Raw genomic sequence first — 23,893 nt, forward strand, 5'->3', positions numbered from 1 at the left:
GTGAATTTTTCATCTGAAACATGTGACGAAATTGAAATGTACCTGGCACAAAGTATTTAATACTTTGCAAAAATTTTGACTGAATCATGGTTTTTGATGACCCTGTGTTGGAAATAACCTTTAAAAGCCCAGTATGCACTTTTCACCACTAGAGGGCAGGTATTCACAACAAACAGGTGTAATTTAATGATGCCTTGACTGAGTGTTGAATCATGGGAGTTGTTGTATTCATTACATCCAATGGGACTTCTGCATGGGACTAAATCATGTTCATGGTTAAGCTGAAGAATTCAACACTTATTATCATGCTAGTATGACACAAAGCAATGCTTTAACTTAAATGATGTTAGAGGCAATCTCTGATAAGCACAATGTGGCAAGGAAGCAGCAGAGCTTTTATTATTCCACTGTTGACCTCTACCTGTTCTTCAGGTCATGATCGGGTGTGGAAGAAGCAGTGCTGTTTAATTATGCACATTAATTATAAATGCATTTTAAAGTCTGTTATAATTCTGCTCTGTGCAGTCTGATAAAACTCATTCATTTTCTTTTCGGCTTAGTCCCTTCGTTATTCTGGGGTTGCCACAGCAGAATGAACCGCCAACTCATTTAGCATACGCAGCGGATGCCAATCCAGCTGCAACCCATCACTGGGAAACATCCATACACACCCATTCACACACATACATTTGGACAATTTAGCTTACCCAATTCACATTTACCACATGTTTTTGGACTTGTGAGGAAACCCACGCAAACACTGGGAAAACATGCAAACTCCACTCAAAAATGCCAACTGACCCCGCCGAGGTTCACACCAGCAACCTTCTTGCTGTGAGGCAAATGTGCTACCCACGGCACCACCGTGCAACTCTGATAAATCTCAGAATATAATAAATCATCTAAAGTGTTTTCCTGTTTTCTATAAAACCAAACCAAAATTCAAGGGTGTGTGACACCATTAGCATGGTAAAATAGGACACAGTTTTGTCACTAGTTAAAATTACTTATGAATTACTTATGAATACTCTTTAAATGTTTTTTGAATAATTTGATGAAAAATGCTACATAGTGTCCTGAAAACAAACAGGCCAATTGCATCAGATTTGAAGCATAAAAATTGGATCTTAGCCCTGACATCATTTAATTTAAAGATGCTAAAAAACATGCATTACATTTACATGCTAACACCATTTTTCTTCTAAAGCTGGCTGAGCAAGTTAATTCTCTTGGTAATGTCAGTTAAGGGTTCATACGGACACCAGCAGATCACCGTTAAAAACCAAACTTGTACTGTTGAAGAGCAATGCTTGTATTGTCACCAGAGACCAATCACTTCTAACAATAGTGAATCTTTCATTTGAAAATTCGCTTCCTGCTCCATACATGCTGTAAGGCCAGCGTGCATGCTTTATTCATACAGTACATGACAGAATGTTCTTGAAACATACATGTCAGATGCACATGACAGCATTGAAATGTATCTTGACAGAATAAGACAGCAAGCTGCTGAGTTTCCCCTAGAGAACACACTGAATCCTAAGCTCTCTGAAACAATAATATGCTATAATATTTAAAATAGATATACAGTGTCCTCCAAAAGTTGCAAGTTCCCTAGGCAATCTTGCAGTTTTGACAATACCTAACTCTTGATTATATTTTGTGATGGATTTGTGAAACTGAAAACAAAAATAATGTATTCAGAATACAGAACATGCGGGAAAATGTTTAACTCTTAAACCACCTTGAGACCGGCAGTCCATTTTCAGATGTTTTCGTATTGTCATTAGGGATGACAATATATAGTATAATTACATAATAATAACAGTATAATTTTGGAAATAGCCAAAATACATTCATCATTCATTCATTTTCTTTTCGGCTTAGTCCCTTTATTATTCCAGGGTCCAAAAGACATTACACTGGTAAAAATATAGATTCAAACATTATTCAAATATTGAGTAAAAATCATGTTCTATTAAGTTATTTTGTAAATTTCCTTCCTTAAAAATACAGAACCTTACTTTTTAATCAGTAATATGCACTGATAAAACCTTAATTTAGACAACTTTAAATATTTTTTTTTCCAATATTTTGTCTATTTTTTAAACCTCATACTCCAGTTTTTCAAAAAGCTTTCAGTCAAATAGGGCCTGTTTTCACCTGGTCTCATCATGTTTTTTTTGTTTTTTTTAATCGGATAGCTGTCTGATTTCAGTTTTTATTTACATTGACCACATGAATGCGTCTCCGCTAAATGGATATGATTCCGATATTCAAAAATCCATCACTATAAGCAAATTTAACTAGGTTACATTGACTAAAGCATCAGATACAGCACGTTTAATAAATTAATAATTTATTAATATTATTGTTTATAGCTATATAAATGGACCTGTTATCTGTGACATCACACATCGGTTTCTGAAGAGCGCAAATGAAGCTACAAGTATGCGTGGCCAACCGTTGCTATTTTCTTGGCTGATCAAAAAGGACAAACAGGCGGAGCGTTATTGGAGCTACAGAAGCCTGTTAGCATTTTTCTTAGACAGGTTTTCATTGGAAAAAACTCTTAATACTTCATTACCTGTGATCGTTTGTGTTCTAACCAGGGCCAGATTAACATAAGGGCTTGGTGGGACTGAAGCCACTGAACAAGGGGGCCCTTGATTGGCTGAAGAATTAACAGCAGGTTATAGGAGGACGCAAATAAACTGGTGCGCACCCGCACAATCCTTCCATCACACAATATAACCGAGACAGTGTGTAAACAAATTAAATAGCCTACAGAAGCAGTTATCAAAATGTCCATCATTATGGGGTATGTATCTCCTATACATATATAAAACACCACTGACAAATTTAGCTTACCCAATTCACACATAGCACATGTCTTTGGACTTGTGGGGGAAACCAGAGCACTCGGAAGAAACCCATGGACACGGGGGGAACATGCAAACACCACACAGAAACTTCAACTGATCCAGCCGAGGCTTGAACAAATGGCCTTCTTGCTGTGAGGCAGACATGCTACCCACTGCGCCACCCAATATAACTTAATATAACACCCAAAGGCAAGTTGATGAATTGCAGTTTAGTTACCTCTGTATTGGCTTTATGAGGGAGAGCAGGAGGTTGCTGCTTGATATGTACATCAGGGGTGCCCAAACTCGATCCTGGAGGGCCAGTGTCCTGCAGAGTTTAGCTCAAGCTTGCATCAACACACCTGCCAGGAAGTTTCTAGCATGCTAGTTAGTGTAGTTTGATTAGCTGGTTCAGGTGTGTCTAATTGGGGTTGGAGCTATACTCAGCAGGACACCGGCCCTCCAGGACTGAGTTTGGGGGTCCCTGCTATGTATCATGTTTGGCATTTAAACAAGGCAGGCTCTGTAATTACTTTCAGTGTGGGCTAAACGAAACATGTATTTTTGTCATACAGATATGCACAAGACATCTTTCAAACTTATAAAGCATTTTATTTGTGTATAACATACTCACCCAAAAACAAAACAATCTGCCTTTGTAAATAAATGAAACACAATATTATTCTATTGTTATTTCTTTCTTTTCACAGAAATAGGCTACAGGTGCCTGCTGCGTCTCCTCTTGTTCCACACTGGTGGTGGTGAAGAGAGACTTACTCTCATGATTTTGAAGCACTTTGAGTGTATGGCCATTCACAATAATTTATTCATTCATTCATTTTCTTGTCGGCTTAGTGCCTTTATTAATCCGGGATTGCCACAGAGGAATGAACCGCCAACCTATCCAGTACGTTTTCACGCAGCAGATGCCCTTCCAGCCACAACCCATCTCTGGGAAACATCCCCACATACACACACACACACACACACACACACACACACACACACACACACACACACACACACTATGGACAATTTAGCCTACCCAATTAACCTGTACCGCATGTCTTTTTACTGTGGGGGAAACCGGAGCACCCAGAGGAAACCCACGCGAGGGCGGGGAGAACATGCAAACTCCACGCAAAAATGCCAACTGAGCCACGGTAAATGATATGGCCTAAAATTTCATGGTAAATGATATGGCCTCTTGTTTCTTATGTATTTTCTCTGAACTATAAAAAAATGATGTGCATGCAGGCTAGCTATTGACTTCTATAGTAGTTTTTCCTTACTCTGGAAATCAGTGGCTATCAGTGTCTAAAATTCTTCAAAATATTTTTTTTTGTTCAACAGAGTTTGAAAAGGAATGCTTCGCCCAAAAATCTAAATGTACTAAACCTCAAGGGGGTTCCAAATTGTTGTTTGTTTATTTTGCTGAACAGCAAAGAAGATATTTTGAAGAATGCTAAAAACCTGAAATCATATGGAGGAAAATGATATACTAAAGTCAATGGAGACAGGTTCTTGCTTTCTTCAAAATATCTTTTTGTGTGTTCAGCAGAAGAAAAAAGTCTAACAGGTTTGGAACAAGGAGAGTAAATGATGATAGAATTTACCATTTTGGATGAACTATCCTTTTAAGGGTAAGTGTTTTGTGAATTTAGGGGGATTTTATGCATTTTTAAAAAGTGCCCTTTTCCACTTGAGTCCCTGCCTCTTAAAATCTCTCTATATGTCCTTGGCTCTTGCATATCTGACTGTCATGTACACTGTAAAAAAAAAAAAAAAAAAATTGTAAAAGCTGGTCAAAATACTGGCACATGCAGGGCTTCCAGAGATATTCCATTAAATTGCAGAAAATAACCAATCCACAGAATTACAAGCAAAAACTGTAAAAAAAATAATAATAATAATAATAAAATACAGAACAGACTTTACAGTCAAAAATTCATTAAATTCCACTTTATTACTGTTGACAAAGTGCATTTAAACTATGGAAAAAATTCACAGAAAAACATCCAACTTTCAGGTTAATCTCCGTAAATGTACATTTTTAATGTGTTGTTTTGTAACATTGCTCTGTAAATTTACAGTAATTTACTTTTAATGTACAGTTTTTACATGTAAAATAACAAAATAAAAAGTACTGAATTAATCCTTATTTTTACAACAACAACAAAACAAAAAAAAACTCAACTAAAACCAATCTCTGTTAAATAAAGGGTATTTAGAAATTGAATGTCTACTTTATAAATATCTGTAAAAACGGTTAAAAGACTGGCACAGCAGGGCTTCCAGAGATGTTCCATTAAATTACAGAAAATAACCATTTTAACAAAATTACAAGCAAAAACTGTAAAATGCAGAACAGAATTTATGGTAAAAATGTATTAAATTACATTTTATTACTGTTGAAATTTGCATTTAAACTGTGGGGAAAAAAAGGAAAATTCTGTAAAGAAATACAATTTATTGTAAAATGCCCACAACATGTGCACTCTCCTTTTTTTACATATGTGGTTTCAACACCCAAATTCATTTAGACCTGTTCAGTTTCACCTGGAAACCACCTCCTGAATTCGTCAGAGCGAACAAATTTATTTCTCGAAAGCATTTCTGGGGCATTTACTCCTGCCCATATCATGATCACATAACTATCCGATCAGAAAAAACATGAAGTGGCATGTTGTCATATCATAACAAATCATATATCAATGAAAAGCTTATTCACACAGTATATAAATTTTTAAACAATTGACACTAAGGATTCACTTTCTTGTCCTGTGTCATATATTTAAATGAATGTTTTTTTTTTTTGTCTTTTTTTTTTGTCTATATTTATCTAAATATCATTTGAAAAGTCAATGAAATTCCAAAATAACACTCAATGTCGTTAGGTCATTTTTTGTCTTTTTATTTAACATCAAATAGATTCTCACCATGACCAGAAAGGCTTTCAAAAACTGGGACTCTTCTGCATTCATATGCACATACTGCACTGGAAGTCATAAGATGTGTGTTTGTGCATATGATGATAAAACGTTGATGAGCCTCAAGCCCCTGGTGTCTAAAAGCAACAGCTGCGGGGACATGGTGTTAGTTGATTTGGGTAACATTTATTCAGCTGCATATGCAGAGATTGCATTAAACACTACAGTGATTTATCCTCATCATCAGGAGACAGGTGCTTTGCTTAATGTTATTCAATCATAAAGCGATTGAATATGTATGTATGTTATGTACATTAGAAATTGGCACTTAAGGGATGTGGATAATCATTAAATCTGTGTACTATAGTTATAGAATTCCTCTGTGTAATTGACATCAAATGAAACAATTTGCTGAAGCTTTGATAGGGGTGACTTGGTTGCTCAGGGGTTAGCTCTGTTGCCTCATAGCAAGAAGGTCACTAGTTCTAGGCTCAGCTGGTTTAGATGGCATTTCTGTGTGGAGTGCGCATGTTCTCCCCATGGGTTTTCTTTGGGTGCTCCGGTTTCCCCCACAATCTAAAGACATGCAATAGGTGAACTGAATAAATTAAATTGGCAGCATTAATCAGCGGTGTAAAACATATGCTGGTTGGCGGTTCATTCTGCTTTGGTGACCCTTGATAATTAATAAGACTAAGCTGAAGAGAATAAAGCTTTAAACAGGGTAAATAGTTGTTGTATTTTGACATCTGTGTTTATTATAATAGCTTTTGTAATAGTATTCCTTTCATTTGGAAGCAATTATTATTAATTAGTAATTACTGGAAAGCTATTACTAGTTTTACAACTTTATTAATCCCACAAAGGGCAGGTAAATTAGGGCAGATGCATCAAATGGCACACATCATAAAACATATTAACACAAGAATAATACAATTCTAAAATAAAAATACAGCCCAGAATGCTACATAATAAATTTCATGGAAGAAATAAAACGTAAATACATGAAATACAAAAAAAAAAAAAAAAAAAAAAAACTTGTTAAAATGTTTAATTATAAAGCCTAATCGTCTCTGGAACAAAAGTAAATGTATATCTATTAGATTAAATGCTTCTAAATCTTCTTACAGAGAGCATTGCTTTAAAATAAGCCACTATCACTTTACTTTGATGGTCGCTATTGTGCATTTTATTGACTATAAGTTACATTGCAACTACTGTACATGCCAACTAATTCTCATTAGATGTATTACTAGACTAAATGCTTCCTCTAACAGACATTCTGCTGACTATTAGAAATTTAAGTACACAATCCTAACCCAAAAGTTATAGTATACTAATACTCTAATGAGAAGTATTCTAATGTGGTCGCAATGTAACTTAAAATCAACAAAATGTGTTAAAGGAACCATCAAAATAAAATGATATCAATATACCTTCAGTGGAAAAGAGTCAGCTTCTGTTATACTTTACTAATAGTTTATATTAAACTTATACACTCACCGACCACTTTTTTAGGTACTTTTTTAGGTACACCTATACCGAGTTGGATCCCTTTTGGCTTTAGAACATCCTTAATTCTTGTGGCATAGATTCAACAAGGTACTAGAAATATTCCTCAGAGATTTTGGTCCATATTGACATGATAGCATCAAGCAGCTGTTGCAGATTTTAAGCTGCACATCCATGATGCAAATCTCTCGTTCCACCACATCCCATAGGTGCTCTATTTGTTGGCTGTGGAGGCCAATTGAGGACAGTAAACTCATTGACTACGTTTACATGGACACTAATAATTTTAATTTAATGTGATTGAGACAGTACTCTGATTAGAAATCTACCATGTAAACAGCAATTTTTGAGTAATTTAATCAGATTAAGGTCATAATTAAACTAAAGAGAAATCAAATTCAATTCAATTCAATTCAGCTTTATTTGTATAGCGCTTTTACAATGTGGATTGTGTCAAAGCAGCTTCACATAAATGGTCATAGTAACTGGAACAGTGTAGTTCAGTTTTTAGTGTTTAAGTTCAGTTCAGTTTAGCTCAGTTCAGTGTGATTTAAAAACATTACTGAGAGTTCAAACACTGAAGAGCAAATTCATCGATGCGTAGCTCTACCAATCCTGAACCATGCCAGCCAGTGGCGACAATGGAGAGGGAAAAAAAACTTCACCTGATGGGAGTGAAGAAAAAAAAACCTTGAGAGAACCAGACTCAGTTAGGTACGACCATTTTAATTTCTCCGCTGGCCAAAAGTCTTGTGCAGAGCTTCAGTCACCGCGGTGGAAGCTGGAAGCTGGCCTCAGAGAAGACTGGTCTGTCCCTGGAGCGTCGCTGGAATCAGACTCATGTTCTCCACTCCCCACGACCATCAGCGCAGCAGCAGCTCAGGATACGGCCTGGTCCCGGATATGGAATCCTTGGGATCATCACGTCGCTGGTCTTGGATCCAATCAGTGACTCCGCATAATCTGAGGACCTCAGGATGAGTATCCCCAGGTGAAAATAGAGAATAAAGAAAATAATTAGCGTAGCTGCTGTTCATAGTGTATAAAAGCAAGATGCAGAAGCCAGTGTGGAACCCGCTAGGTGATGCATTGAGTGTATGCTTTACTAAACAGATAGGTCTTTAATCTAGTTTTGAACTGGGAGAGTGTGTCTGAGCCTCGGACGTTATCAGGAAGGCTATTCCAGAGTGTAGGAGCCATGAAAGAGAAGGCTCGACCTCCTTTACTTGATTTTGCTATTCTAGGTACTACCAGAAGCCCTGAATTTTGAGATCTTAAAGAGCGAGTTGGTTTGTAGCGAGACAGAAGGTTGGTTAGATAAACACGAGCTACTGTAGATTATTTAGAGCTTTATAGGTGAGAAGTAATATTTTAAATTCAATACGAAACTTAACAGGCAGCCAGTGTAGGGAGGATAAAATTGGCGTTATATGATCATATTTTCTAGACCTGGTCAGAACTCTGGCTGCTGCATTTTGTACTAATTGAAGTTTGTTAATAGAGGATGTTGGGCAGCCAGCAAATAGAGCATTACAGTAATCCAGTCTCGAAGTCATAAAAGCATGGACTAGCTTTTCTGCATCTGAGATGGATAGCATATTTCGTAATTTAGCGATATTTCTCAGATGAAAGAAGGCAGTTTTTGAGACATGGGATATATGGTTTTTAAAAGTTAGATTGCTGTCTAATATGACACCCAAATCTTTTATAGTAGAGCTAAAGCTAACTTTGTATCCCTCTAATTGTAAATTGAGTTGCGAGATCTGCTGTGTGCAAGATTTAGGCCCAATAAGTAATAATTCTGTTTTGTCGGAGTTTAAGAGAAGATAATTGTTGGTCATCCAGTCTTTGATGTCTTTGATACACTCAGTTAGTTTAGAAAGTTCAGACGTCTCGTCAGGTTTAGTGGAAATATATAATTGAGTATCATCTGCATAGCAGTGAAAGCTGATCCCATGTCTTCTAATAATGTCTCCCAGAGGTAGCATGTAAATTGTAAACAGTAAAGGGCCTAAAACTGATCCTTGAGGAACCCCATACTTTACTGGGCAGATTTGTGAAGGCTGTCCATTAAGATTCACAAACTGGTAGCGGTCAGTTAAGTATGACTTAAACCATTGTAGAGCCTGTCCCTGGACACCTGTAGACTTTAAGCGATTTATGAGGATATTGTGGTCAATGGTATCAAATGCCGCACTAAGATCGAGTAAAACTAATAGCGAGACGCACCCTCGGTCAGCAGCTAAGAGTAAATCATTGGTTATTTTCACTAAGGCGGTTTCTGTACTGTGGTGAGCCCTGAAATCTGACTGAAACACTTCAAAAATATTGTTCGTCTGCAGAAAAGAGCATAATTGAGTGGAAACAACTTTTTCTAGTATTCTAGACATAAATGGAAGATTAGAAATAGGCCTATAGTTAGCTAAGTTGTTGGTGTCTAGTTGCGGTTTCTTAATAATAGGCTTAATAACAGCTAGCTTGTAAGAGTTTGGAACATGGCCTAAAGATAAGGAAGAGTTAATAATGTTAAGAAGAGGTTCTCTCATAGCAGGTAGCAGCTCTTTCAGTAATTTTGTTGGAATTGAGTCCAGCATACACGTAGCTGGTTTAGAGCTATTTGTAATTTTTACTAACTCTTCATGTTCTATGATTTTGAAGCAATGTAGGTTATTATTATGATTTAATGAAATATTTACAGGATTTGGAGTATAAGCCGGTGCAGAAAGTTTGGCATCTACTATTTTCTGTCTAAAGGCCTATATTTTATTACTGAAAAAATTCATGAAGTCATCACTACTAATTTGCGGTGGAGTAGTTTGTTCCAAGGATGACCGATTATTAGCTAATTTAGAGATGGTGTTAAATAAAAATCTAGGATTGTTATGATTATTTTCTATCAGTTTGCGCAGGTGCTCGGTCCTGGCAGATTTTAGAGCCCTCCTATAGCTGGACAGACTGTCTTTGTACGCAATTCTAAAGACCTCTAATTTAGTTTTTTTCCATTTACGTTCCAAGGCGCGGGTTGCTGTTTTGAGCGCACGAGTATGACTATTATACCATGGTGTAGTTTTAATCTCTCTAGCCTTTTTTAATTTGATGGGTGCCACAGTATTTAGTGTGCTAGTAAAGATGGCATCCATACTGCTGGTTACTACATCAAGATCATTTGAGTTTGCGGGTGCATAACGAAATAGAGAGAGATCAGGTAAGTTATTTATAAATTCATCTTTGGTTGACGGAACAATAGTTCTACTAGGGCGGAGTATTGGAGCGGGTTTGCTCATTTCAGGTAAACACAGCTTATATAGTAAGAGGTAGTGATCTGTAAAATCATCACTTTGGGGTATAATGTCTATGTCAATAACCTCGATTCCATGAGACAGAATTAGAACTAATGTATGCTTTAAGCGATGGGTTGGACCCACAACGTTTTGCTTTAGCCCAAGTGAGTGTATTAAATCCATAAATGCCAGCCCTAATGTATCGTTAGCGTCATCTATGTGGATGTTAAAGTCACCTACAATTAGCATTTTATCAGTTTTGACTAGTAAGTCAGAAATAAAATCAGAAAATTATTTTAGAAAATTGACATAGGGTCCTGGGGGTCTATATATGGTGATTAAAGCGAGAGATAACATAGGTTTTTGCATAGTTTCTGGAAGCTGAACATTAAGCGCTAATACTTCAAAGGAGCTAAACATAAGTCCGTTTCTCTGATTAACATTAAGGAAATCACTAAATATTGATGCAACTCCACCACCACGACCAGTTTGACGAGCCTCATGTTTATATAAGAATCCTGGAGGAGTTGCTTCATTTAAGCTAATATAGTCATTTTGTTTCAGCCAGGTTTCAGTGAGACAGAGTGCATTAAGATTGTTTTCTGTCATTATTTCATTTATGAAAAGTGCTTTAGGTGCAAGTGACTTGATGTTTAGGAGACCAAGCTTTACGAAATTTGTATTTTCACTTTTTACCGGTTTTTCTGGTTTGATTCTTAATGGATTTTTTTTCTGGAGCACACAGTACGTTTATTTCTTAATCTAATAATACGAGGAACAGACACAGTCTCTATAGGATTCGCCAGATGTGCATTACTGATGTTTAAGTGGGACGAACCAGAGTCTAAGTGGCTATAATGTGAATTTTGTGAATTTTTACCTGCTAGTCAGATGGTTCGAAGTAATCTGGAGATGTTGTCCGACAGGAGTTCAGCTCCGGCTCGACTGGGGTGCAGACCGTCAGCACGGAAGAGCCTAGGACGGTCCCAGAAAAGATTCCAGTTATTAGCAAAGAGCAATTTCTGTTCTTTACACCATGTTAATAGCCATTCAGAGCAAAAAGTCTACTGAACCTTTCATTACCTCGGCGGTAGGTAGGAAGCAGCCCTGAAACGTTGATCTGCATGGCTGGCGAGGTGCGTCGAACCGTCTCGATCAGGCTCCTGAAGTCCTTCTTCAGGATCTCCGACTGCCGGAGCCCGGTGTCGTTTGTCCCCACGTGGAGGACAACGGCACCCGGGCTCTCGGCAGCGCCCAGGATAGCTGGAATCTGTGTAGAAATATTTCTTACACGGGCACCAGGAAAGCAGAAAGTACATACTTTATTACCTTTTGAGGAGGCGGCACGGACGTGACGAACGATCGAGTCACCGATGATGGCCACATCGGGTCCCGTCTCGCGGAGAGGGGGGAATCGGTTCTCCGTGGAGATCTCGAACACGGGAGGAGGAGACTTTCTGCCCCGGGATCTGGCAAGCACCTTACGAGCTGCACCCAGGCGCCATGGTTGCCGGGTGCACTGGGCCTGGATAGAGAAGGATGCGGGGTTGAGGTAGAGGGAGTGATGTGGTTGTAATTTCCACGTACCTTAGATGATGAGGCGCCTTAGCGTTAGGCACAACAAGCAACGCCCGTTGTTTCTGCAGCCGCGTCCGCCTCACCGAAAGTGCACGGATCTGGGACACCACTTCTTCCAGCTCCTGCTCCAACGCCTCCATCGATGCTTCTCCTGCACACAAGGACAGAGACAAATTAAGACATGTGGAGTATATGCCGATTTTAGCCGCATTAGTAAAGTGCAAAACAGATATGTAAACACCTTAATCGAAATATTATCATCATGTAGAGCATTTCAACGTGTTTTGTGACAGGACAGTCCACAGACACACACACACACACACACACACAGACACATAGCTGTTTGACACTCTGCACCTACGGAGTTAGTGCAGACCACAGACACCTACATTGTTTTTTTTTTCTTCCATTCAGCATGTGGTATGAACTTCCATTAAAACAACAGCCTTCCAGCAGTTCACAGTTGCATCCAATATTTTGTTTGTCACGGGGGGCATGCCCGAATGAAATTGAAAGTACCAAATTGCAGTTAAAGTTAACAAACTAATAATGAAACACCTGAAATTACATGAAACTCCAGAGGAAATGCGGATAGCTCAGTGACTCAATGACAATAATCAAATAATTTGGTATAACATGTCAAACAGGATCATGAAAGAAACATTAAAAAAGCAACTCATGTAAACGCCTTAATCTTATTATTGTCTTAAATAAATTAAGGCAAATAATTCGATTACTGATGTCCATGTAAACATAGTCACTGTCATGATCAAAACACTGGTCTGAGATGTTTTGAGCTTCATGACATGGCATGTTACCCTGCTGGAAGTAGCCATCAGAAGATGGGTACACTGTGGTCATAAAGGGATGGATATGGTCAACAACAATACTCAGGTAGGCTGTGGTACTAATGGGCTCAAAGTGTGCCAAGAAAATATTCCCCACACCATTGCACCACCACCACCAGCCTGACCCATTGATACAAGGCAGGATGGATCCATGCTTTCATGTTGTTGAAGCCAAATTCTGACCCTACTATCCAAATGTCGCAGCAGAAATCAAAACGTACTAGACCAGGCAACTGGCACCTAAATGCATTGAGTTGCTGCCAGGTGTTTGGCTGATTAGAAATTTGAGTTAACGAGCAATTGGACAGGTGTACCTAATAAAGTGACCAGTGAGTGTAGTTTATATTATACTTATATTTCTTAGTTTGCTACTCACAGAACGCTGCTAGACTCTGCAGAGACACACCATTTTGTTTAGAGCAAGTCATAACTACTCTTAAGATAATTGTTATTTCAATAGATAAATTGATGAGTACCAGCATTGAAAAGAAAAACTTAAGATACCATCAATAAAGGTAGCATAAAAAGGCTCTGTGTTTTGCTGGAATGTGTAGTATCAAAGACCAAGACACTTATACTCCTGTACCCTTTCAACTTTCTTTTCATAAACACACACAGGTTTCAGCTCTGAGGCATTTATTTTTCTAAAATCAATTCTGTCTCTTTCATTTGACTAATTATTCAGGTTTAGTTCAGCCTCTTTGGCCCACTCAAAGAACTCATTGTGATCATCACTGTCATTACATTTCATATTCATTAACAAGGATTAAAAAACTTGTCAGCGTGTTTGATTATGCAACAATTATTATTATAAAGAATAAAACGTTACAGCCTATGATGTAGCCTAATAAAACAGTGTTAGTTTATGACTTAAAATTCATGATAAAACTATATTTGTAAGATTAAAAAAAATTGCTTGGGGTCCTCTTCACTGCACACTATGTATGCAGAAGATGGATGCTTTTATGTAATGTGAAATCATGTGACATAAATATTGCATTCCAGATTAAAGGAGCAATATTATTTTCTCAGTGGCACTCCACTCTCCACATCCAATTTTCCAAAGCCTTGTACTTCCTCAGTATGTCTTCATTCTCAGGGTAGGTTTTCATCATACACTGTTAAAAATTGTCCCGTTAAATAACAGTAAAATACTGGCAGCTGCAGTTGCCAGCAATGTACTGTTATTTTACAGTATGTTGCTGTAAAAATACATGGACTACATTGATTTACACAATACTCAAGTGAACTCATTTTGCTCACTGAAAGCAACTGCCTCAACTTGGTCAACTGCTGAATGAGTTTATGAAGTAATGTGCTATATATGCTTAGAAGCATACTTATAATGATAACTTATTTTAGTTAATTAGAAAAGTTCGGTTTAACTCTAATGTCTTATTTTTCACAACAGCACACATACATGTAAATCTGGAATCACCAGAGAGATTCTGACTGCATCAGCAACTAAACAGCCGCTATCTTTAAATAGAGAAACATGCAGAATAACATCAGCAGTTCATTGTTCATCTTTAACTCATTCACTGGCTCTACTCTCCTCCACAACGGTGACAGACAGAAGAAATTAGCTTCAGGTTTTACAGTAAAATACTGTTTTTTCCTTGATTTAACAGTAATCTACTGGCAGCTGTGGTTGCCAGCAATATACTGTTTTTTAACAGTCTATTTCCGTTGTGTAAATTAACAGTATATTACTGTTAAAATACATTTTTACACTGTGTTTTTACCTCTCACACCTTTAACCCTTTAAACCCCAGAGCATATACTTCAGTTTTAATTGAAGTGTCCACACTACTGAGTGTTCAAGAAACATGTAGCAAAGCTGAAGTAAATTCATTAATTAACTGACTAATTAAATGATAATTGAGGATTAACAATGAACAAATGAAGAAATACTGAAGGGAAAAAACAAGAACAGAACATACAAAACTTTAGTCAGCTTTATAATGAAATAACCTGAAGAACAACAAATGATTAAATCATTTAAATGATCAGCGGATGATTAAACAACTCTACAAACATCATCACCAGCTACACTTATTACTTAATACATGTATTTTTGTATAACATCTACTAAAGTTCTTCTTGAGAGAAAGGTTAACGTTTTACGTCACCATCATGGAGAACAGAGTTTGCTTTAGTTGGGCTCTTAGCCCTGCCATTTTTAACATTTATATATCTTGGCTGCTGCAATTGTTAAGAACTTTGTTTAAAAAGCTCTTTTGATGTGGCAAGCCAGCCAAAAACCTAAATCTGAAAAAATAAGATCTGGTGATGTTCAAGTTGCTATTAAATGGCAGAGTTTGTTCTCATTTAGTATAATAAAATTTACTGCTCCTGTTCAATGTTAAATCTATTGTTTTACATTATATGTGTATATATATATATATATATGGCAATGATTTCTGGAAGTTTTTAAGAATATCTTGGACAATAACACTGCTCTATGGTATAAATCGCACTCAAAGAGACATCAATAATCAGCACATGAACCTCAATAATGGTGACAACAAATTTAACAAAATTTAACAAAATTAACAGTTTAACTCACAAAACAGGCAACTGAAAGTCGAAACATAAACAAAAGCAGAATCAAACACAAATAAAGAAAACCGTTATACAACATTTATTTATACCGCAATGCATGCTGGGATATTTGTACAGTGCCACTCCCAGCATGCATTGCAGCATGAAACATTTGAGATGTTACCATTGTTGAGATACAAGGTCAGATTCATGAGGTCTGAGTGTGTATATGTCATAGCTGAACTGTTTTTGTATATTATTTCTTAACTGTTAAGTAATTATGGAGGTATGTTTTCTGTTTCCACTTCTCATTAATTAAATACCTGCAACTAAGCATAAAATCTATTGCATGAGGCCCTTCATCCAGATTTATACCAAAACATTTATCAGAAATAATTTCAGATAAAGAGATTTCTCTATTTATTGACTTCCCAACTTTAGTGCTATGGTACAAACGTTTTGTAAATGCTGTATTACAGCAGTTGCAAAGTCTTCTTAAATGAGTTCAAGGGTGAAGAGCCCAACTAAACCAGCCCCTCACTCCATTACGGTGACACAAAAAACACCTTAATTTCTGTTGGATCTCAATGTGAATTGTATGGACGTCAAATCAAGCAGTAATAAGTGTGTCTGCTGTTGTTTGTGGAGTTGTTTAATGATCCTCTGCTGAGACTGAAGCTGTTTTATTTTATTTGATTTTATTTAATGTTGTAACTCAAGTCACTGTTTGTGTTTCTTGTTTATTTTCTTCAGTAATTGTGATTATTAACAGGTGCAGGTGTTCATCAGTGTCTGAATTCACTCATTAGTGTTCATTAAAACTGTCAGGTGAACTATATTAGTTAACTAGTGTATGAAATAGTGAACAAGGACACAAAGCGTGATTTCAAACACAGACTTCAAAACATCGAATCTGAACTCTGTTAGCTCACAGTTTTCTGCAGTTGGTTACTTTCTCGAAAACAAAAATGTTACCCAGAAAGCATTGTTTTTAACAGAATATTACTGTTTTAGTGAAAAAACATTATTTTACCGTAGAATCTGACCGTTTTTTAACAGCAATTTTTTACAGTGTACATCTCACAGTTTTCCCATTCTCAGTATACCCTGTAAACTCTTCTTGGAAGTCCTCCTGGCCTTGGATCTGATCTTTGGTTCAATAAAACTTGTTGAAATGTATTGCATCATATATTGCACTGATACCAGACCCCTGTTTTTTCCAGTTGTATTGAGAAACTTGGATAGAATCGAGATTCATGATTCAGACACTCCACGAATAGCACTGTGAACAGCAGCATGAATAACTCTCTCTGTTGTCACTGCAGTCTGGACCGCCAGATTAAATCGTCAGACAGGTAAAAGAATAAACGATGGCCTTATGAATAAGACTGTCAATCTCTAGATGAGTCAGTCTTAAAATGCACATTCTGAGCCTGTGGTTATCTGTTTAATGATATTGTGTATACATTTGGTTGAGGGTTTTCTGTATGGCATTAAAACTGCTGGTGTAGCACTGTCTGTCAAGATCATGCTGGAGAAAGGAAATTTATCACTGCCTTTGGTTTTACGGTACAAAATCAATTGCTCAACTACCAATATTGTGGAAGGACATGCAGAACTGTGGCCAAGAATCCAAGATTGCGGGAACCGTAGCCTTATACATGTGAGTGGCATACTGACAAGGGCTCTTAAGAGAGAGTGAAGCCGAAAGGATGTAGACTTTGATAAAGCAACGCAAATATTCTATTTTTGACCTTAAGCGGAACTTAATGTCCCAAGGTAAATTGCTATTTAATGGCATTTAACTTCTGACCTTGGTTGCTTACAAAATAAGTTGCTGTTTTAAAATAAGGTGGCTAAATATATTGGTTACATCATATAAGTTCATAACTTAGCAATATAAACAAAAAGTCACAATTACAACAAAAACGCATTTAGGACAAATAAAGAAAAAATTACAGTTGTGACCTTGAACCACAAAACCCATCATAAGTGTCAATTTTTGAAAGTTAAGATGTATGCATAATTTGAAAGTTAAATAAATAGCTTTTCATTGATGTGTGTTTTTTTAGGATAAGACAATATTTGATCATGTATTTTTGGTCTTATCAAAAATTAAGTTTTAATATATTTCCACTATCAGAATAAAAGGTACAGAATAAATAAAGGATAATAAAAAATAAGAATAAGAATAAAAAAGGAACAGTTTTGGACCTTTGTAGAAGTTGTACCTTATATAGTACAGAAAAGACCTCTTATGATACTGTTCTGTACCTTTTGGTACAGTTGAAATGAAGGTACACAATTGTTTCTTAAAAAAGGAAGTGTTAGAGAACTCCTTCTTTGTTACAATATTTATGAAAATAAATATTACTGGAAAGACAGTGATTTTATGAATAGTTTCCATATTAAAACATGCATCATCATTTAAAAGCATATGTTCAAAGAAACACAAACATTTAAGGCATTAAAAAAACATTTGGTAAGCATTGTCTGATAAATATATTTTCATAATTGATATTCGCACCTTTTGGCGTTGGCTTTCCAATACACACATATGCTGGCCTGCATACGGAAAGCGTTCATGCAGACATTTTTGTATTGTAAGACTTATCAAACATTCTGCATATCTTGTTACATACAATACTATTTCTATTTTAAAATAAGAAAATTAAATTCCCTTTTAAGTGATTACAAAGGTATTGTGTGAACATTGAAAAAAAATGTTTTTATTGTAAATGGGAATGTATTACTAATACATTAACTGTAATTTTAGTGAAAAGTGTTGTGAAACGTTTAGCAAAAAATAAATCTTTTGATTTATGTTAAAGTATTTTTATTCTTTATTGTAAATAGAAAAGGTGCATTAACACAAAAACTTTTTTAAAAAAAACAACGTTTAAAACTATTTGATGTTTTGTATTTACTGAAAATAAATTGACACATTTTGAATATGACAAAATTCCTTTAAATAGTTCTTGAAGGAAAACATTTGGCATCTCTACTTTACTTGTTCTTGTCTATGTGGATTGGCTGAGAAGAAAAATCACTCCTGTGAGTCCGTCCAATTAAATCGCACATATTACGTAAATCGCATCATACTTAACCTCAAGGCATGGGTGCATTATAAAGGCAGCAAACCGTTTTAAAGCATTAAAAGTGTCCAAGAAAATGTCCAAAATCTTTAGTTGCAATGACACAGAGACTGTTTAGACTGCCCAAATGGCCTTAAATACACTACAATTCTTAAATGCACTACAGAATGTTACATTTTTACGCAAGCACAAATTGCATAAATGCATCAGCTATTTACAGCGTAATACTCACTACTCATCATTACTCTTGAGTACTTTTTGAAGGGCTACTTTATACTCATAGTGTGATTAATATTTACAACAGATACTTTTAATGTACTTGCACTACATTTTTGGCTAAGTAAAGGTACTTTTACTTATAATTTTTTCTATGATTTTTTTTATTTATTTATTTTTTTGGTCTGTGTGTGTCCCTGTAATGGAGTGAGGGGCTGGTTTAGTTGGGCTCTTCACCCTTGAACTCATTAATTTAGACTCTCCAGCTGCTGTAATACAGATTTTATGAAGCACTTTTATTATAGCAATGTTTTCAGTATCATTTAGCCCACAAACATGACTAATTTGATTACCATGTTGTTTTTTCTGCCTTCAGAATCGTTTCCACTTGCAGATGACGACTCGTATTCCTCCATCGGGATTAGTGGAGCTACTTCTGGCCGTTTTGCAGCGCAGTGGCTGGGAAGAGAGCATGGCAGTTCTTTGCCATGGTTGGGAGGATGCTGGTCTTCTGGATCTCCTAAAACTCCAAGGCCGCTTTGGCTGGGGACCTTCACAATGGCACCTGCGGGCCGCTCTTAATCTCTCTCACAGCACAGCTCGCATGGCTAACATTTCTGACTTCCTGTCTGAGCACTTTAATCTGGACCATTCTCCTCCTGCCTCAGTCCTGCTTTTTGGGGCTGACCCGGAGTGTGCCTCATCAGTTCTGCGCAGCGCGCATGACCTGGGGTTGACATTGCCCACTGTACATTGGATTATGGGACATCCTTTAAGCCCAGATGCTCTTCATTCCATTGGCCTGCCTTTAGGACTGCTGGCCTATGGAGAGGTCGACCACAAACCACTGGATTTCTACATTAGTGATGCCCTGCAGTTGATCAACAGAGCTGTTACAGCTGCAACTGTTGTACGGCCTGATCTAGCTCTTATCCAAAATATGGTCAACTGTTTTGACAAACCCAACAAACACGAACTACCCTCATCAGGACAATACATTGCCAGGTAGATTGATATTCTCTCATTTTAAAAGTCTACTTTGAAATTTGGATTTTGAAAAGTGGTTTACCCATGTTCCCGTGGGCTTCCTGCAGGTGCTCCAGTTTGTTCCACAGTCCAAAGACATGTGCTAAAGGTGAATTGGATTAACTACATTGGCCACAGTGCATGAGTGTGCATAAATGCAAAAGTGTATGGGTGCTTCCAAGTACGAGATATTAAGATATTAAGTTAATATAACTTGACATTACTTAAAATACCAAGCATCAAAACGTAAACAGGTGTGTTTAACTTACTTATTAAGCAGCAAAAAAATATATATTTTTTTTTTCAGTTCTCTGAACTTAACATTTTAATTTCTTTAAATGATTCACCGTCTCTGTTTAAAATGACTGGTTGCGCTTGAATTTCAGCCTTGACAACCGCGCTGATTGCTCAGTATATGTAACATGACACAAGGTGGTAATTTTGCTTGTGATGCTAAATTTTGTGAAACGCAGCAGGACAGAAGCACTACCTGAACCCATCTGATGAAAGAAAAAAGTTAAATTAGTAAGTAGATATTTAAATGCTTATATAAATTTTTTTAATTGATATACATGTAGTGGTGGTGACACAGTGACACAGAAGAGAGCACTGTCACCTCACAGCAAGAGATGAGTTTCCTCCAGGGGCTCTGGTTTCCCCCATAGTCCAAAGACTATATATAATATATATAATATATATAATATAATATAATATATAATATATATAATAATATAATATATATTAAATAACCGCCAGTACAAAATGTCATTCATATATTATTTAACTCTGTGTACTCTGTTAAAGGTAAAAAACATTTTACTCTGTGTTGTTTTGGTTAAATATATACAGGTACTCATTCTGGTACTCACAGCAAGCTTTATTTTTAATGTTTTTTCTAAAAGAGCACATTTAAGCCCAGACTACAAAATGAATTATATTTTGTGAAACAATATGTTCCAACACACAGTCTGTTTAGGTTTATATTGAGGTATATGCATCAGTGTGTACAGCATAATCGCAATGCCGGGTGCCTTACAATTATTATTATTAATAAAAATTAGAAGTAATTTTTATTCTTCAAAGCAGCCACATCAAAGCAATGAATATAAGAATATAAATATGCAAATATAAAAGCAACCTTTAATGCTAAAAAGTAATTACAGAAACAATTACGCTTGTCATTTAGTACTAAACTAACTTTGTTGTTTCTTTTTTTGTCGAGTCATTAAATCCATTTCACCAGCACTATTTCTTTAATCATACTGAATGTGTTCTAATGAAACTGCAAGTGATGTTTTAAAACTGAAAAAAGGCAAATATAATGAATCACCCTTTTTTATAGAAATTTATACTTGCTTCAAAAGAGCTTTACTATAATAAACAGAAACAAAGTCAATGAAGCAGACTTGAATTATGAGACAAATTCAGTTCAATAGTATTGCATACAATACAAGACAATGCTGCCATAATTCCGCTCATTATTCAACTCACACTGTCTAAAGAATGAGAGTTCACTGAAGTTATAAGCAGTTCTACAGAAGACAATAGAGACATTTTTCATTCTTAGTCAATTCAATGTTGAATCCATTTTGTTCAATAAGTGTTTTTTGTGGGGTTTTAAATTAAATCAGTTAACCTACTTTATAAAACTACAAAATACAATGGGGTCAAAACTACTGCAACACACACAAATTACCTACAAACATTATGACACAATTATAGGCAGAGCTCCATCTTAGTTTTACATTGGACACGCCAGAATTTGCAGCATGCCACTGGATGTGCAAACACAATATGTATTTTTAGACAAAAGTAATTAAATAAACAAATTAGATGTTTAAAGAGGTGGTCCACTATGATATCATATTTGAAACCTTAGTTGATGTGTAATGTATCTGTGTCAACTTAAACAACATCTCTGAATGTAATACGCTCAAAGTTCAACGCAAAAGGAGACATTGGCTTTTAAAGAAGTTAGCTTAGCAAAGCCTACTGCGAGCAAAGTTTGGAGAATCACGAATCACCGCACATTATGTTAGCTGACCAATCAGAGCCTTTTGCAGGCCTTTCGGAGAAACTAGGAAATATAACAGTCGTTTTCATGTTAGCTGAGTAGCAGTATATAATCAAAGTAAGATATATGAAAAAAATTATGTGATTTTCTACAAGTGAAGCATTAGCACACATTGCTTTGCATCTTATGAACACAACCAAGCTTTAAAAAATCACTGTGGACCACTCCTGTAAAGGAGGAATAAATGTCTCATTTACTTTATTATATACCAGATATTTTAAGAAACTTATTTGATATTTGCTTTTATGTTTTGTTCTAAATAGTTATCAGTAAAACATCCTACCATCTGGATGAGTCGCCCTGGACAGCTATAGTGTTTTGCTTCAGGACAGGAGTATGTCCACTTTCTCATGCTGCAGCAAATTACTGGTGTTTGCCCAGACACTCAGCTGGAATGCAGACATGCTTTAGAGCTTTAAGCTTTATTTATGACATCCCCTCAGTTGCCTTTCCCTGAGGAGGGATCACTCTTATCAAAAGCTCTGGCACCCGCCTACCATGCAGGCCCGTCATTTTGTGTGGATCATGCCAGCACTCTGCCACACACCACTATATCTCTCACAACAAACAGAAGTGAAATGTGGCTGTGTGGGAAGCCTGGGCCTCTCATCACAACAGGATAAGTCTGAAAATCTGCCAACCGGACCAAGCCGTACTGCATAATGCTGGACCATTGCGAGGGCATTGCTGCAGGAGCATGATACATAGCTCAGCAGTTCATGCAAGACTTTGGTCACATTGTAATGTTATAAAAGTAAATAACTATTGATTTATCTAATTTTAGGGTTAGTAGACTGCATGTGTTATTAAAACTTGAGTTGTAATTCAAAATATTGCTATTTTGTTATTGTCATGCTCATAATATCTATTCTTATTAATCTTTAGTACCTATACACACTTTTATTAGGTACACCTGTCCAACTGTTTAATTCATTCATTCATTTTCTTGTCGGCTTAGTCACTTTATTAATCCAGGGTCGCCTAAGCGGAATGAACCACCAACTTATCCAGCAAGTCTTTTACACAGCGGATGCCCTTCCAGCCTCAACCAATTCTGGGAAACATCCACACACACATTCACACACACTTATACACTACGGACAATTTAGCCTACCCAGTTCACCTGTACCGCATGTCTTTGGACAGTGGGGGAAACCGGAGCACACGGAGGAAACCCACGCAAAGAACATGAAAACTCCACACAGAAACGTCAACTGAGCAAAGGTTCGAACCAGCAACCCAGCGACCTTCTTGCTGTGAGGCGACAGCACTACCTACTTTCGCCACTAAATTGTTTGTTAAAGCAAATTTCTAATGATGCACAAAACGAGGGGTAGGGATAAGGGGAAGGGCTATGGCGTAGAATTGGGATTGGGCCTTAGGGAGAAGTTGATGAATTGACAGGTTGTAAAATCTACAGCTCTAATCTCTCCCGTGCATGGGGCTGTGGAGTGTCATGGTAAACTAGATGCATCTCCATGGAAAGTAAAAGTTATGCTGTGCTGGGCAGTAGCATTGCTACAAGTAGTGACATTACTAGCTTAACTATATTTCTCAGTAGCGTGGTGGTAGCATCACTACTTTCTAAATCAAGTAGCTTTTCAGCAGTGAAGCTATTTTTTTTTATTCAAGTTGAGCAGTAGCATCCACAAAGCTACATTTAACGATTGTAGATTAATAAGTGACTGCACATTCACAGAGTGTCTAGCCGATGAAAGTAAAACCATATGATGGTGAGAATGCCGATTTCTTCTTCGAGTTTTATTGTTGTCAACAACAAACTTTTTAGTGTGTTACTGCGGTCTGTGATGTCCCTACCAATTATATATATATATATATATATATATATATATATATATATATATATATATATATATATATATATATATATATATATATATATATATATATATATCCATTTACTA

The 23,893-nt window shown here is 36.6% G+C and overlaps 1 protein-coding gene across 5 annotated transcripts in view; it reads left to right on the forward strand.

The window, feature by feature from the left end:
• The window catches only part of grin3bb (glutamate receptor, ionotropic, N-methyl-D-aspartate 3Bb), a 195,944-nt gene that overhangs the window by 128,163 nt on the left and 43,888 nt on the right, over window positions 1-23,893 (forward strand). For 4 of the 5 annotated variants that reach the window (XR_012387079.1, XM_017358314.4, XM_068224302.2 and 1 more), the window contains exon 2: window positions 19,245-19,873. Coding sequence is in view for 4 of the 5 variants with exons in the window: in XM_017358314.4 (XP_017213803.2) it covers window positions 19,245-19,873 (629 nt within the window). In the remaining variant the exon portion in view is untranslated. Of the gene's footprint in view, window positions 1-16,780; window positions 16,913-19,244; window positions 19,874-23,893 lie in introns of those variants that run through there. The other variant, XM_073916565.1, reaches the window with a different exon arrangement.

Source organism: Danio rerio, chromosome 11 (genome assembly GCF_049306965.1).
Source record: "Danio rerio strain Tuebingen ecotype United States chromosome 11, GRCz12tu, whole genome shotgun sequence".
NCBI lineage: Eukaryota > Metazoa > Chordata > Actinopteri > Cypriniformes > Danionidae > Danio > Danio rerio.